The 15,110-nt window shown below is 36.0% G+C and overlaps 1 protein-coding gene across 4 annotated transcripts in view; it reads left to right on the forward strand.

The window, feature by feature from the left end:
• The window catches only part of ADGB (androglobin), a 229,145-nt gene that overhangs the window by 136,266 nt on the left and 77,769 nt on the right, over positions 1-15,110 (forward strand). For all 4 annotated transcript variants that reach the window (XM_049903119.1, XM_049903128.1, XM_049903146.1 and 1 more), the window contains 5 exons: positions 941-1,076; positions 1,745-1,882; positions 3,666-3,759; positions 8,779-8,913; positions 9,673-9,826. In XM_049903119.1, coding sequence (XP_049759076.1) covers positions 941-1,076; positions 1,745-1,882; positions 3,666-3,759; positions 8,779-8,913; positions 9,673-9,826 — 657 coding nt within the window. The remainder of the gene's footprint in view (positions 1-940; positions 1,077-1,744; positions 1,883-3,665; positions 3,760-8,778; positions 8,914-9,672; positions 9,827-15,110) is intronic.

The following is a 15,110-nucleotide window of genomic DNA, read 5'->3' on the forward strand; positions in this document are numbered from 1 at the left end:
GAGTTTAATATCCCTTTCTCATATGGTTCAGTTTAGAAGACTCTTAATTCTAATTTAAAATTCTTGCTTGAGGGACAGTGATTTGCCCAGCTTGGGTTAAGTGCTTGGTCACAGGCTTATCTATTATTACCAACTTGTGCAGGTACAAACATAGATTGTAGGATTATGGCCATGTTTCCATACATATGGATAGGGGTTAGGGGTTCTCAGAAAAGATGGACTAAGCAGGTACTACAACAGGAAAATACCTTTAAAGGGTACTGCATCTCATTAATTCTAAGATGCTTATTTCTTTTCAGACTTTAATGCCAGAATGAATTCAGAGTGTGTCTTATAATTGATGGTATCTTGCAATCATTGCTGGCCAGGTGTCTCCAGAATTCTCTGTGCATACATTAACTTATTTTATTTTTTCATATATGTGTAAGTGTCTATATGATGAAGAAACTATGTCCAAATAAATCTCAAAGAACTTTTTTCAGTACGAAACAAAAACTCTTAAGTGATAAACACTGAGCAGCATATTTTCTTTCTTTCTTTTTTTGCAGCACATGGGATAATGGTGTGTTTTACAATGGATGGCATCTTAGAATCAGTAAAATATGGTGTTTAACTTAAGCACAGGACCATGTTTTATATCTTATTCTGTATCTTCTCAACCAGCTTAATGTTATATTTGGATTGAGTATGTATTATAAACATTGCTGTAGTGACTAAATTTTGTTGAATTAGAGTCAAACGATAATTTTGGTGTTCTCTTAACTGGGTAAGAGTTCAAAGAGTCTTCTGCTAAATATTGTGTATAAAAAAAAATATTGTGTATATCTGAGAAATATTTTATCTTTTTAGAATATCTAAACTTTTTTAGAGCTTCTCTGGCCAGGTAATGGTATTTCTTGGTTTTAAAAAATGAATCCTAAATATATTTTATCTTTTTCAGGTTTTTCATATTTCTTTATGGCGTTTAATGAAAAAAATTCAAGTAGTGAAAGCTTCTTCCAACTTCAAGTTTGCATTTCGTGCTATGGTTTTGGACTTGGATTTACTGGATTCCTCATTTGAGGAAGGCTCTTTGGGTACTGATTAATTTCAGATATTTATTTGACCAAGGAATTCCTAGTCTTATATAAGATAAATGATTTGAGAAAAGTATACTTAGATTTTCTGTGGACTAGGTAGAACAAGCCTGCATCAAGAGTGGTGGAGCTGAAACTAGGTTCGGGGAAGCTCAAGGGGTTCCATGATACTACATGTATCCCTTGCCCCTGTATCCTGTCACAAATAGTTCAACAAAGGGAGCCAGATTGCCCCTCTTTTGTCACCATGAGTTGGAATGGACTCGATGGCAACAGGCTTGGTTTTGGTTATTGACCTTAAAAAATCCAGAAGTCATTGATCTGTACGGTATGATTTGGGAATTTTGGGAAGATCCTCTGATCTAAGTAACCTTCCTTTTCTGCTCTTTCATTTTAATGTTCCCTTTTATTTTTGAGAGATCCCTCTGGCTACTTTCACAAAGATATCAATAGTAGTTCACTAAAGTGTCAATACTTAATGTGTTTCTCTTCTCCACAATATCTTCATTCTAAAAAAAGACCACTTGAAGTGGGCAGTGTTAAATAGAATGAAAAGTCTATCGTTGTGTCACTTGATATGTCAGAGGGCTTCAGTGCTAAAAGCAATGAAATTGAATAAGGGACTAAGTTTAACTTTCAACCCAAGGCTTTTTTTTTTTTCTTTCCAGTAGAGTGGGTAGATGTTAAATATTCTTCACCAGCATGCGATAAACAGTATTCTCCCGAGGAAGTAGCAGCAGCAGTTAAAATTCAATCCATTTGGCGAGGAACTTACGTTAGATTACTAATGAAAGCCAGAATACCAGGTATAATTTTTCAAACATTTATAAAGTGCACTTACATATATAAGAACAAATATTAGTTTTATGTGTTCTAATGAAAAGTATTTTAGAGTCACCCTGTTTTATGGCTTGGCTATTTATTTTTAAATAAACACTATAACTATAACACTGATATAGTGTTCTATAAACACTGATATTCCTCAAGGACAAGAAGCACGCCAATATACTCATTCTTTTGTTCCCAGAATTTAGCACAGTGCTTGGCATGTAGAAAGCCCACGATAAATATTTGCTGAAAGAGTGAAGGGCTGAATGAATTAATAAAAGAATGTCAGCTATGTTTTCCCAATCTATTGTGAGTTCTTTAAAGACGGGAACTGCTCTTTTCCTCTACACATCCCCAGTGTCCAACAGAGAGCTTCAGCAATCAGCTTCAGCTAAGTCATAGATATTTTTACATTCCTAAACCATTTTTCAAAGAAATGAATAGATGAGTGATGAAGAAGCTTCTATGCTTGTCCTTACTGACATACATTTAGAAGGCAGAAAATATATTTTCCCGTGTTCTTATATTTATTAAATCAAATGTGTTTATAAGAAATAAAATATTTTATATGAAATATCAAAGTACATTTTATCAGCCTAAAATAAAGTACTGCAGAGGTAAAAAATTATATTCATTTTCATTCTGCAATTTTTGTTGACATTTTGTTAATAAAAGCCTTATTTTCAATAGAATTCTTTAGATATATTGAAATATTTTGTTCAAAAATTTGTCTCTGTGAAACATTTAATGAGAGTAATAAAAATGTCCATTTAAGCAGTAAAACTGCAGATACACAAATGACAAAAAAACCTACATTGCATTGCTCTCTGATGGAAAAATATGATTGTTGCCTGATCGTTATGGTTTTTTTCTATTAAAAAAATGAATTCATTGAGTTAAATATATGAAAAAATTTTGTTTTTCATATATGCTGTAGTAAAATTTATATTCATACAATGATTTTCAGAAACAGAAAACCTTGAGCAATTTCATAATATATTAATAGTATTTGCATTTCTTTCAGTCGACACATATTTATTGACTAACTCTTGTGTGCACAGGACTGTTCTAGAATCTGGCCTCATAAAAGCCAACAAAACAGACAAGGTTTCTGGACTGATAAATTTTATGTTTTAATGGTAGTAGGCAGATGGTAGACAAGTAAATATATTAACAAATCCATTTCAGATAGTGGTAACTACTGTGAAGAAAACAAAAAAAAAAAACTAGAAAAAGAATGTCAGTTTCTGACATGTTAAGTTTGAGGTGCTTTCCACGGATTTGCATTTTTCTTGCCGAATCATCTATGTAATCAGGCTTGGAGACGTAGCTCCACTTTTCAGCCCTTTGTGAATTATGCAGTAGATCGAGATTTAATGGGATTCTTTTGCTAGTTTCTTCAGAAGAAATGGATGGATTTTTTTTTTTTTTGAGATAAGGCCTTTCTTGAAGAGTTTTTGGCGTGATAAAAGATCTACTGATGTAAGCTCATTAATGATTGTCTTCAGATCAAAGAACATTTCATGATTTTTAAACTAAAGATGATGGGAAACTAAGTATAATATGGTGACTGGAGCGCCCACTAAGGATTTATAGCTCAATATTTTAAACATGGTTTTGCTACTAATAAAGTCAATGACTTTGGATATCACCCTACTTCTGAATTTCAACTTTCTTCTCTGTAAAATGATGACTTTGACCAAGATGATCTTTCAGGCACCTTACAGCTTTAATATTGTTAACATTTATTATGTTTTTTAGACACAAAGGAAAATATCATTGTTTCAGATACTCTTCAAAAAGTTTGGGCTATACTGGAAATGAATCTAGAACAATATGCAGCTTCTCTCTTAAGGTAATGGGCAATATAATGATATTTCCTATCCCATTATAGTAATAATCTTCAAATTCCAGTTCAAATGATACCTTATTCATTAAGTTTTTTTTTATGATTGTAGCAAGAAACACCTCATTGTTTCTGAACTTCTACAATATTTTATCTGAAACCTCTTTATGGTACTTGCTGCTTTTTTATGTTTTAATTGCAGTTAGCTAAAATTCTAAACGGAAAAGCTCTGAGAAGCAGAACAGAGTTTTTTGCAATTTCGTGGTGTTGAAGAGACAAAGATTAGACTGCAGACCTTCTAGGGGAGGGGACCCCAGTAAACAATTCAAATCGTCATTTGAGAGCCCTGTGGGTGGGGGGTGGGGGGAGCTGTGGAAACAGAGGTAAATTAGAAGTAGATTGAGCTTGAGAAAAACCATAATCTAGCCACATCATGTTCAAGAGATAGGATAATCTGAACAAAACCAAGAGAAAAGTGTGTGTGTGTGTGTGTGTGTGTGTGTGTGTGTATGAAAGAAGTAGACCCTCTGGTGATCCAGATATTAGAGTTAGCAAATAAAAACTCTAAAGTAACTATTGGGGGAATGTCTACAAAAGTAAAAATTAATAAAAACAGAGAAAATAGATTAAATTTTGAGAATTTGAATTAATTTTAGAAAAGCCAAATGGAAATTACATCATTTAAAATTTTAATAGCTGAAATTAAGAACCCATTAATGAGTTTGACAGCAGATTAGAAAGATTGGAAGAAGGGACTAATGAACTGGAAGATAGTTCAATAGAAAAATACCCAAATTGAAGCATAGGAGAAAATTAATGGAAAATAATAATAATAATAAAAGCATAAAGGACCTGTGAAACTTGCTTAAACCATTTAATATATATGCAAATGAAGCCCCAGAATGAAAAAAGATAATAGCTGAGAATTTTTCAAAACTGATGAAGGAGAGTAACCCGTATTTTCAAGAGATTCTGCAAACTTTATACAGGAAATACACAAAGAAAACTACACCTGGACTCATCATAGTCAAATTGTTGAAAACCAGAGACCTATTTAAAAAAAACCTTAAAAGCAGCCAGAGAAATAAGGCATGTTATCTTCAAAGAACAATCAGGCTAATAGCCATCTGTTGGGGTTCAAAATATGTGTTGGAGTAAAATGTATAACAGTAGTAATACAAAGTCCGTAAAAAAACCCCATAGCCATCAAGACGATTCCGACTCATAGCAACCCTATACCACAGAGTAGAGCTGCTCTATATGGTTTCCAAGGTGCTGCTGGTGGATTTGAACTGCTGATCTTTTGGTTAGCAGCCATAGCTGTTAACCACTGCACCTTGAGGGCTCCAATAAAAAGGCATTAGGTGGGTAACAGGTCTTAAAGAGTTCTAAGATTCTAGTGGAGTCATCTGGAATTTCTAGCAAGGGCAAACGGGAAAAAAGCAAAATAAAAGTCATTACAATTTGAAGGAAAGAAATATATCCACCATTGTTTGCAGATGACGTAATTGTGTATATAGACAATACAAAAAAAAAAGCTACATAAAAATTATTAGAATTAAGAAAGATTAATGGTCACAAAGTCAATATAAAAAGACGAATAGAAAATTACATGTAAATATATATACGTGTATAATTTTGAATAGCCTAAAATTAATGGAGAAAAAAATTAATGGTGAACAAAATATCAAAATTTTAAATAAAGACAGAATGCAACCCTGTACTTGTACAACCCTGAGAGTGAGTGCCTCACTTCATTCACCCTAACGGTACCCCACAGATACTGTCTCCCTGATGACTCCAGCCTGATTAACTTTTCTTCCAGAACCCCCAACTGATTTCTAAAAGGACTACAATTTTGCCTTCCTTTTTAGTTTTATGGAGGCACGCAGAGAGCACAAACACTCTTCTCCAGCCTCTTCTGCATTGTGGACTCTACTGTGGAAAGATCTCTGGGTCAAATTCTACACCTAATTTTCATTAAAAAAAAAAAAAAAAAAAAAAAGCTGCCCATTAGGGAGTTGGATCAATTCACTATGGAGGTGTATATTCAAAACACAAAAATAACACTTTAGGGGGCTGGCACTCCTATGCATTCGATCTTCCCATCAGAGCTGAGAGTATTTTCCAGAAACTCAGCTAACATGGAATATAGGGGTGATGCCATTTCAGTGGTTTGAGTTCTATACCCTAGTCTATTGAACAGAGAAAGCCAACAGGTCTGACTGTTCTTTAAACTCAAATGCCAGGAGCATCTCAAGCAACCTCATCCTTAACCACTGTACCACCAGGGCTCCAAATTCATTCTAAACCATAAAACCAAACCCATTGCCGTTGAGTTGATTCTGACTCATAGCGACGCTGTAGGAGAGAGTAGGACTGCCCCAAAGAGTTTCCAAGGAGTGCCTGATAGATTTTAACTGCCAACCTTTTGGTTAGCAGCCACAGCTCTTAATCACTATACCACCAGAGTTTCCACCCTACCCTAAAACCAAAAAACCAAACCCAGTGCCATCGAGTCGATTCCAACTCATAGCGACCCTATAGGACAGAGTAAAACTGCCCCATAGAGTTTCCAAGGAGTGCCTGGCAGATTCGAACTGCCGACCCTTTGGCTAGTAGCTGTAGCTCTTAACCACTACACCGCCAGAGTTTCCACCCCATCATAAAAAAGCAGGCATTAATTATAAGCTTAAGAACATACCTTTAGATATTTAAGTTCTAAAGTAAAGCTCAGCTCCACTAATTGCCAGATATATGACCTGGGGTAAAAAACCTGCTCTAAACTTCAAATTAAGTATTTTTATCTGTGATATAGTGATAATAATGTCTACCTCATAGTGCTATTCACTCATAAAACTGTAAAGACCCATTAAGATAACACAGGGAAAGTACTTAGCACAATACCACAGATTGGACGATTATACAACATTGGCTATGATAAATACTGGTGTTATCATTACTTCTACATGGGGAGCCTTGATGTCCTGAAGCCCAGCATTGAACTGTCATATCGTAAGGGGCAGAACTTGTCCAAATCAAAATTGGGGAGTGCTCAGTTTGCCAACATAAATTTCTGTCTGTCCTAGGAGGCAAAGTTAAGGCTAAATCTTCCAACTCTGTCAAGCATGCTTCTCTGGGTCAGTGAAGGTGCTTCACATGGTGCATTACCCAGAAAAACCCACTGCCATCTCATAGTGACCCTATAGGACAGAGTAGAACTGCCCTGTAGAGTTTCCAAGAAGCGCCTGGCGGATTTGAACTGCCGACCCTTGGGTTAACAGCTGTGGCACTTAACCACTATGCCACATTAGGAAGCCCTATATTCATTCATATTTCCTGAGGTATATGAAAAATATTAGAACGTATGACAAGAAGAATGACATTCTGGAAAGCTCCTATATCTCACCCTTATCTCGGAATGGTGGCTGGTCCCATCATAGTCAATTCCCTATGCGGCCTGCTTAATTCTTCTGTTGGCTCAAAACCTGCTGTGGCTGAGTCAATTCTGACTCATAGTGACCCTATAAGACAGAGTAGAACTGCCCCACAGGGCTTCCAAGGAGTGGCTGGTGGATTTGAACTGCAGACCTTTTGGTTAGCAGCTATGTTCTTAACCACTGTGCAACCAGGGCTCAAGCTTAGATTAAGCTAGCCCCCATGTGCTTTATAGTGGTGCTTTGCATTGCTAGGAAACTCTGGTGACATAGTGGTTAAGAGTTATGGCTGCTAACCAGAAGGTCGGCAGTTTGAATCCACCAGGTGTTCCTTGGAAACCCCATGGGGCAGTTCCACTCTGTCCTATAGGGTTGCTATGAGTTGGAATCGACTCGACGGCAGCGGGTTTGGTTTTGCATTGCTACACCACCACATTATAATTCCTAGGTAGGGTGATCATGTTATTTATCATCCAAACTGGGACACTTATGAAAGAGGAATTGTTGTTAAATAATCATACCAGGTTTATAAGCATAAACCAGGACTGCCCCAGGGAAATGAGAACATATGGTCACCTTAGTCTTTGTTCTTATCACCATTTTAAAAGACTTTTTCAAGTCCACCCCTAAAGAAGCCTATCAATTCCCTCCCATCACCGAAAAACCAATGATCAAATGGATCGTGTAAATTAGATCCTCCCTGAGAATCTCCACAGCTTTGCTTCCTACTGACAGTACAATTCAACCATATGTCTTCTGGAAGCCAAGAACACTTCCAGCTCTGTGTGCGCCTCCAACAGAGATGTCTTTTCTATGGCTATAATGGCTTTCTTTCCAACTAGTATCTGAGGCATTGTATAAAAGACCCTTTTTTGTAGATTCCTGATGGTGCTAAGGCTAGATCCAGTTCCTGGCATAGTGGAGCAGATAAGACTCAAGAGATACATCACATCAGTTTCATCATGTTCTGGAATATGTCACAACCTTCCAGGGGGAAACCATGAAGAAACCTTCACCCCTAGTTTTCAGTCAGTTTTACATGCACCACTCCCTCATGCACCAGGAACCATGCAGAACGAACCCTCAAACACTAGCCCTCTGTTCATGGCCTTAGTCTGTGTGTGTTTTGTTTTTGAATCTGTTTTTCCAAACCCATTCCTCACATTAAAATCCATTCTAGTCTCTATTCCCTATCTGAACTCCACACCCTTCACTTACTCCCAATTTTATTGCCTGTTTCTAGTTTTTCTACCTTTACACCTTGAACTTTGGTTCTGATTTCTCACCTATAAGCTTCAGTCAGGCCCTCAGTCATGACTTGGGTTCTCTTTTGACTAAGAGCTTCAGATAAATTTAGCCACCTCTGAGAGATGTCTCCTATGGTTGCCCTGAAATGAACCTTCTTTGCACCACCCACCATGGACCACACTGCCTACCATAGACAGTACAACCACTCGTGACCAAGAACTCAATCCAACAAACAAAGGACTGCAATATTTTATGTTATTCTTGCCCATTTATTCTTTTTTAAGTAGAGTATATTTTAAAAGTTGCTTCTGCCATGATACTTACACTATTTTTACATTGGTAGACTAATGTTTAAAACCAAGTGCAAGTCTATTAAATCCTATCCATGCTACCAAGATGAAGAAACTAAGATTGCTTTTGCTGACTATACAGTGAACTATCCAGATCAGCCACCAAATTCTTGGTTTATAGTTTTCAGGTGAGATTATTATATACTGGCAAATGAAGTCATTTTTAAATAGCATGCAGAGTTTTATTTATGATAGGAAAAATATCAGCTTATAGGTTGCTTTCCTAACTTGTTTAGAATTTCATTCATACCTAATATGTATGAATTAGATGATATTATAGAGAAATGTATCCGTGTTTCTTTAAACAAAATATTAAAAACATGAATTAAGTACTAGAACTTTTTACTAGTATGGCAATATAATAAGTTACTGTGCTTTCAGGATCTCAAGGAAATCCTTTAATGCCCAAGCTTTAACATATTAGCTATTTTTAGCTATTTAGCATATTGGCTACTATTAGCTAATTAAAATCTAATATATTAGCTAAATTTTCTGAATATTGCCATTAGAGTTTACTACGTTTGAAGATGCTATCAAATCATAATTTGGATTTAAATTATTTTCACCTTGTATTACATTTACCCTGTTTCCCATTTATATTTTTATGAAAAAATCTGAATAAATAATCATTTTGTGTGTGTGCAGTTACCTATATCTGGAATTAATGCACTTAAATGTATTTTTTAAAAATCTCATATAGATGTAAAATAGCGTTTCTTAAAGGGTTTGGATTTACATGACAAAATATTATATTCATAGTTTTTAAAGGGAAACAATATGTGGATCTTTTAGTTGGGGACTTTAGACTTAATTTTTTACTTCTTAGGATTAAACTTGATTTCAGACTTTAAGATTCATTTTTAAATTTATGCTTTTTGTAATTATAGAGAAATATTTCTGGTTACTCAAGACATGATTGTGGTCCCCAAAGTATACACTACGCTTCCAGTCTGTATTCTCCATGTTGTTAATAACGACACAATGGAACAAGTGCCAAAGGTGTTCCAAAAAGTGGTACCTTATCTCTATACCAAGAACAAGGTAGGTCTAAAATTTATTCTCCTCATATGATAGAATGATAGTGTGAAATAATAACTTTTAGAAGGTCCAGGAGAAGGTAAGGCAGATGAGCCTTCAATCTACTTAACAGAGAATAATGTACTATTCTTTACTTTTAAAAATCTGCTACCACCAAGTCGATGCTAACACATAGCAGCCCTGTAAGACAGGGAAGAACTGCTCCACAGACTTCTAAGCCTGTAAATCTTTACTTATAGAAGTCCCACTTATCTGACAGCAGGAGATACTTACTGTGAGTGCTGGAGCACTCTTTAGCTCTCATGCCTCCTTGTCTTCTCAAAGAAAATATAACAAAAATAAAGCATTGTTATGGTTCTTGTTAGATGACATTGAGTTGGTTCCAACTCAGAGTGACCTTATGTATCACTGAACAAAATGTTACCCACTTCTGCACCATCCTCCCAATTGTTTTCATGTTTAAGCCGATTGTTGCAGCCACTTTGTCAGTTCATCTTGTTGAGAGTCTTCCTCTTTTTTGCTGACCATCTAATTTACCAAGCATGATGTCCTTCTCCAGGGACTGGTCCTTTCTGATACCACATCCAAAGTACATAAGATGAAGTCTCACCATCCTCGCTATGAAAGCTGTGCTTCCAAGATGGATTTGTTCATTCTTCTGGCAGTCCGTGGTATAGTCAGTATTCTTGGCTAACACCATAATTCAAATGTATTCATTCTTCTTTGGTCTTTCTTATTCATTGTCCTGGTTTTGCATGCATATGAGGGAATTGAAAATACCATGGCTTAGGCCAGGTGTACCTTAGTCCTCAAGGTGACATCTTTGCTTTTTAACATTTTAAAGAGGCCTTTGCAGCAGATTTGCCCAATGCAATGCATCTTTTGATTTCTTGACTGCGCTTCCATGGGCATTGATTATGGATCCAAGTAAAATTAAGTCCTTGACAACTTCAATCTTTTCTCCATTTATCATAATATTACTTATTGGTCCAGTTGTGAGGATTTTTATTTTCTTTATGTTGAGGTGTAATCTATATGGAAGCCTGTAGTCTTTGATCTTCATCAATAAGTGCTTTAAGTCCTCTTCACTTTGAACAAGCAAGGTTGTGTCATCTGCATATCACAGGTTGTTAATAATAATATTGATAGTAATAAAAACCCATTGCCATTGAGTCAATTACAACTCATAGCAACCCTATAGGGCAGAATAGAGCTGCCCCATAGATTTTCAAAGGCTGTAATCCTTATATAAGATGATTGCCACATCTTTCTCCTGTGGAGCAGCTGTTGGGTTCGAATTGCTGACCTTTTGGTTAGCAGCTGAGTGCTTAACCGCTACACCACCAGGGCTCCTGTTGTTAATAAGTCTTCGTTAAATCCTTGTGGGGTGTTATTCTTCATATTGTCCAGTTTCTCAGATTATTTGCTCAATATACATATTGAATAACATTGGTGAAAGGATACAACCCTGATTCACGACTTTTTCGGATTTTAAACCATGCAGTATCCCAGTGTTCAATTTGAACAATTGCTTCTTGGTCTATGTACACACACAATTAAGTCTTCTGGAATTCCCGTTCTTCACAGTGTTATCCATAATTTGTTATGATCCACACAGTTGAATGCCTTTGCATAGTCAATAAAACACAGGTTAACCTCTTTCTGCTATTCTCTGCTTTTAGCCAAGATCCATCTGAGAGCAGCAATGATGTTCCACGTCATAATCTGAATTCAGTGTGAATTTCTGGCAGTTTCATGTTGATGTACTACTATACCTATTTTTGAATTATCTTCAGCAAAATTTTGCTAGTATGTTATATTAATGACATTGATCAATGATTTTCACATTCCATTGGAATGGGCACAAAAATGGATCTCTTCCAGTTTGTTGGCCAGGTAGCTGTCTTCCAAATTTCTTGCAGAGATGAGTGAACGCTTCCATAAATGACAAATGTACATATGGATCTTGCTGCATGGAATACAAAGGAACCAAATCAGTACATCTGTGGAAAGAGACTATGGAGAAGCTCAATATGATCAGTCAGAACAAGGCAATGGGTCGGCTGTGAGACAGACTATCAATTTCTCGTATTCAAGTTCAAGCTGAAGCTGAAGAATATTAAAACAAGTCCTCAAGAGCCAAAGTATGATCTTGAGTATACTCACCTGCATTTAGAGACCATCTCAAGGATAGATTTGACACACTGAACACTAATGACTAAAGACCAGAATAGTTGTGGGATGATATCAAGTATATCACACATGAAGAAATCAAAAAGTTGTTAAAAAGACAAGAAAGAATGAAAAGGCCAAAATGAACGTTAGAAGGGACTTTGAAACTTGCTCTTGAATGTAGAGTAGCTAAAGCAAATGGAAAGAAATGATGAAATAAAGAGCTAAACAAAAGATTTCAAAGGGTGGCTCGAGAAGACAAAGTAAAGTATTGCAATGAAATGTGTGAAGACCCGGAGTTAGAAAACCAAAAAGGAAGAACACACTCGGCATCTCTCAAGCTGAAGGAAGTGAAGAAAAAATTCATGCCTCAAGTTGCAATATTGAACGATTCTATGGGCAAAATATTTGAATGACACAGGAAGCATCAAAAGAAGATGGGAGGAATGTACTGAGTCACTGTACCAAAAAGAATTCATCGATGTTCAACTATTTCAAGATATTGGCAAAGAATCAGAGAGTCTAATTATTGAAATCATAAAACCATACAAACCCTTAGACCACAAACTAATCTAAAGACACCATTAAGCCTTTAACTAACCCAAATCAGCAGATTATCTCTGTTTCTCACTGGATTTTTATTTTATTACTAAATATCACAAGACACTATGATTATAGAACCACTCATCACGGCCACCTTTTTAGTCTTCTTTAGTGCTACGCAAAAAGTGTTAGTGGCCAGAAACGGTTGGCACGTTAATCTTGCTGAAAGGTAGACCCAGGTCTCTGACCATTACTCAAACAATGTTGTCTCTCTGTTTAAATCTTATCTTCTTGTTTTCAATCATTTCCACTAAGAGGGAAGCATGGCAAAGGGTAGTGTACACCTGGACTGGAAACCAAGAGATCTCAGGTGTAGCTCTGATTTTACATTCTTTTGCTGCATGGTTTTGAACCTCTCCATTTTTCTCTTTGGGTTGTGTTTGTACTTGTGTTCTAAAGTTCACTTCAGACATGAATCTATACATAATTTTGAGTAAATTAAGATGTACCTATCTGTCTTAGGCTGGGTTCTCTAGAGAAACAAAAGCGGTAAAACTTATAGAGAGATTTATATCAAGGAAATGGCTTGCGAGTTCATAGAGGCTAGAACATCTCAGGTCCGTGGGTCAGGATAGAGGCTTCTAATTCATGTAGCTGCTGGGGCTGGCGAACCCAAGATTGGCAGGTTAGAGAGCAGAGCTTTTGCTCACAAGCTGTGAAGATCGACGAATCCCAGGATCGACAGGTAAGCTGCTAGCTGAAGTTCCAAGAACTGGAGTTTAGATGAACAGTAGCCAGCTACAGGATCCAGCACAAGCAAAAAGCTCATGAGCCTTGCCAGAATGTCCACTTATACTGGATTCGGGCCACACGCCCAAGGAAACTTTCAGTTGATTGGCTACTCACAACAGATCCCTTCGTGGAGGCGATCACAATATCACACAACTGTCAAACCACCAAGAGTCAAGGCCCAGCCAAGGTGACACACAATCTTACCGATCACACTATCTAACGAATACTAGTTTAGCAGAATAACAGATAAGTTTTTTTTAAATGTTTTAACTCCATAAAAAACATAATAGTTGTTTTACGGTGTTTTTGAGATTTTAGTGAACTTTTTAAAAATCAGGAAAATTATACAACTTCTTGTTGAAATCCTTTAACCCAATCAATTGATCACATACATATTACATATAAATATATATACACACATATACTATAGCTATGTATACGTAAATATTTATAGCTATACCAAACCTGTTGCCATCGAGTTGATTCTGACTCAGAGCCACCCTATTGGACAGAGTAGAACTCCCCCACAGAGTTTCCAAGGAGCTCCTGGTGGATTCGAACTGCTGACCTTTTGGTTAACACCTGTAGGACTTAACCATTATGCCACCAGGGTTTCCATTTATAGCTGTAGATATTATATATGTATTAGGATTTTTTGCGAATGGAATTTTTACTATTTTATTATGATTAAAAACTCATATGTTTTGTTATATGTTTAGATTTTTTCTATTATTTCTCATGAGATATAAATTTTGTGTTCAGATTTTACTAGGTTTGCAGATATTATCCAATAGCAATTTTGGTTTAAAACTATTTTTTTTTTACCTTGTATTAAATTTGGAATGTTTCACACTTTTACTTTCATGGGAAAATATTGTTTATTTAGGTTTTTTTCAGAAAAGCAGAAGCATTTGACCTAGACTACCTTTCGAATATAAACAACTTATTTAACTTGTGATTGAAATGAAAATCCCTTAAGATCAAGAGGGAAATGATCATTTCATTCAAAGGGAGACTCTCTTGAGGTCTTAGATGTCATCAGATTCTAGAAATGAGCTCTCTAACTTCGCTAGACAACTACACTAATGTGAGTCATATTTAGTTTTGGAAGGGATTTTAAAGCAGTTTTCGTTGAACCATCTATCTGATTCTTATTTCTGTCTAGGATGCTTTGCTTGTTTTTGTTTTAGTAATGTCAGTGACAATCTACCTCCTTAGACTAAGTTTGAATTTTTTGGATAGCTCTAAATTATGTGTTTTCAGTCAATATACAGGAGAAGATTCTTTGTTTAACTATGTATTATTTCTAAATCGTGAATTCAGGACTATACAGAATGTTTTTATCTAATATTGATATCTAATATTTCATCTCTTCCACTCCCTTATTCTAGCTCTTCATAGAAAAAACATGGAAAGAGTAGGGAGGAGAGTGTAGAGCTATGCGAATAGAATAGTAATAGTATCACTATTACTAAGTAATAGTAACTTAAGTGGCTTTTTTTGTGGTAGTTTGCTTCATGATTCTTGATCTTTGAACATTTCTCCCAATTGTTTCTATTCCTACTTAGCTGTGACTTCTGAAAACAAATGCAGCCTATAAAGAGCAGTTTGAACCTCCTAAATATGAGGAGCATTACTGCATTTTATTGTAGACTTGATTACACTAGCATTTTGGCACCCACATTTCATTATAAAACTTTATTTTGTCTTCTCCAGTTATCCTTTGAAATCTGTTCTTTCTCCTATTTATCCCTAGAAACAAAGCTCTGTCATGCACTTT

Source organism: Elephas maximus, chromosome 1, assembly GCF_024166365.1.
Source record: "Elephas maximus indicus isolate mEleMax1 chromosome 1, mEleMax1 primary haplotype, whole genome shotgun sequence".
NCBI lineage: Eukaryota > Metazoa > Chordata > Mammalia > Proboscidea > Elephantidae > Elephas > Elephas maximus.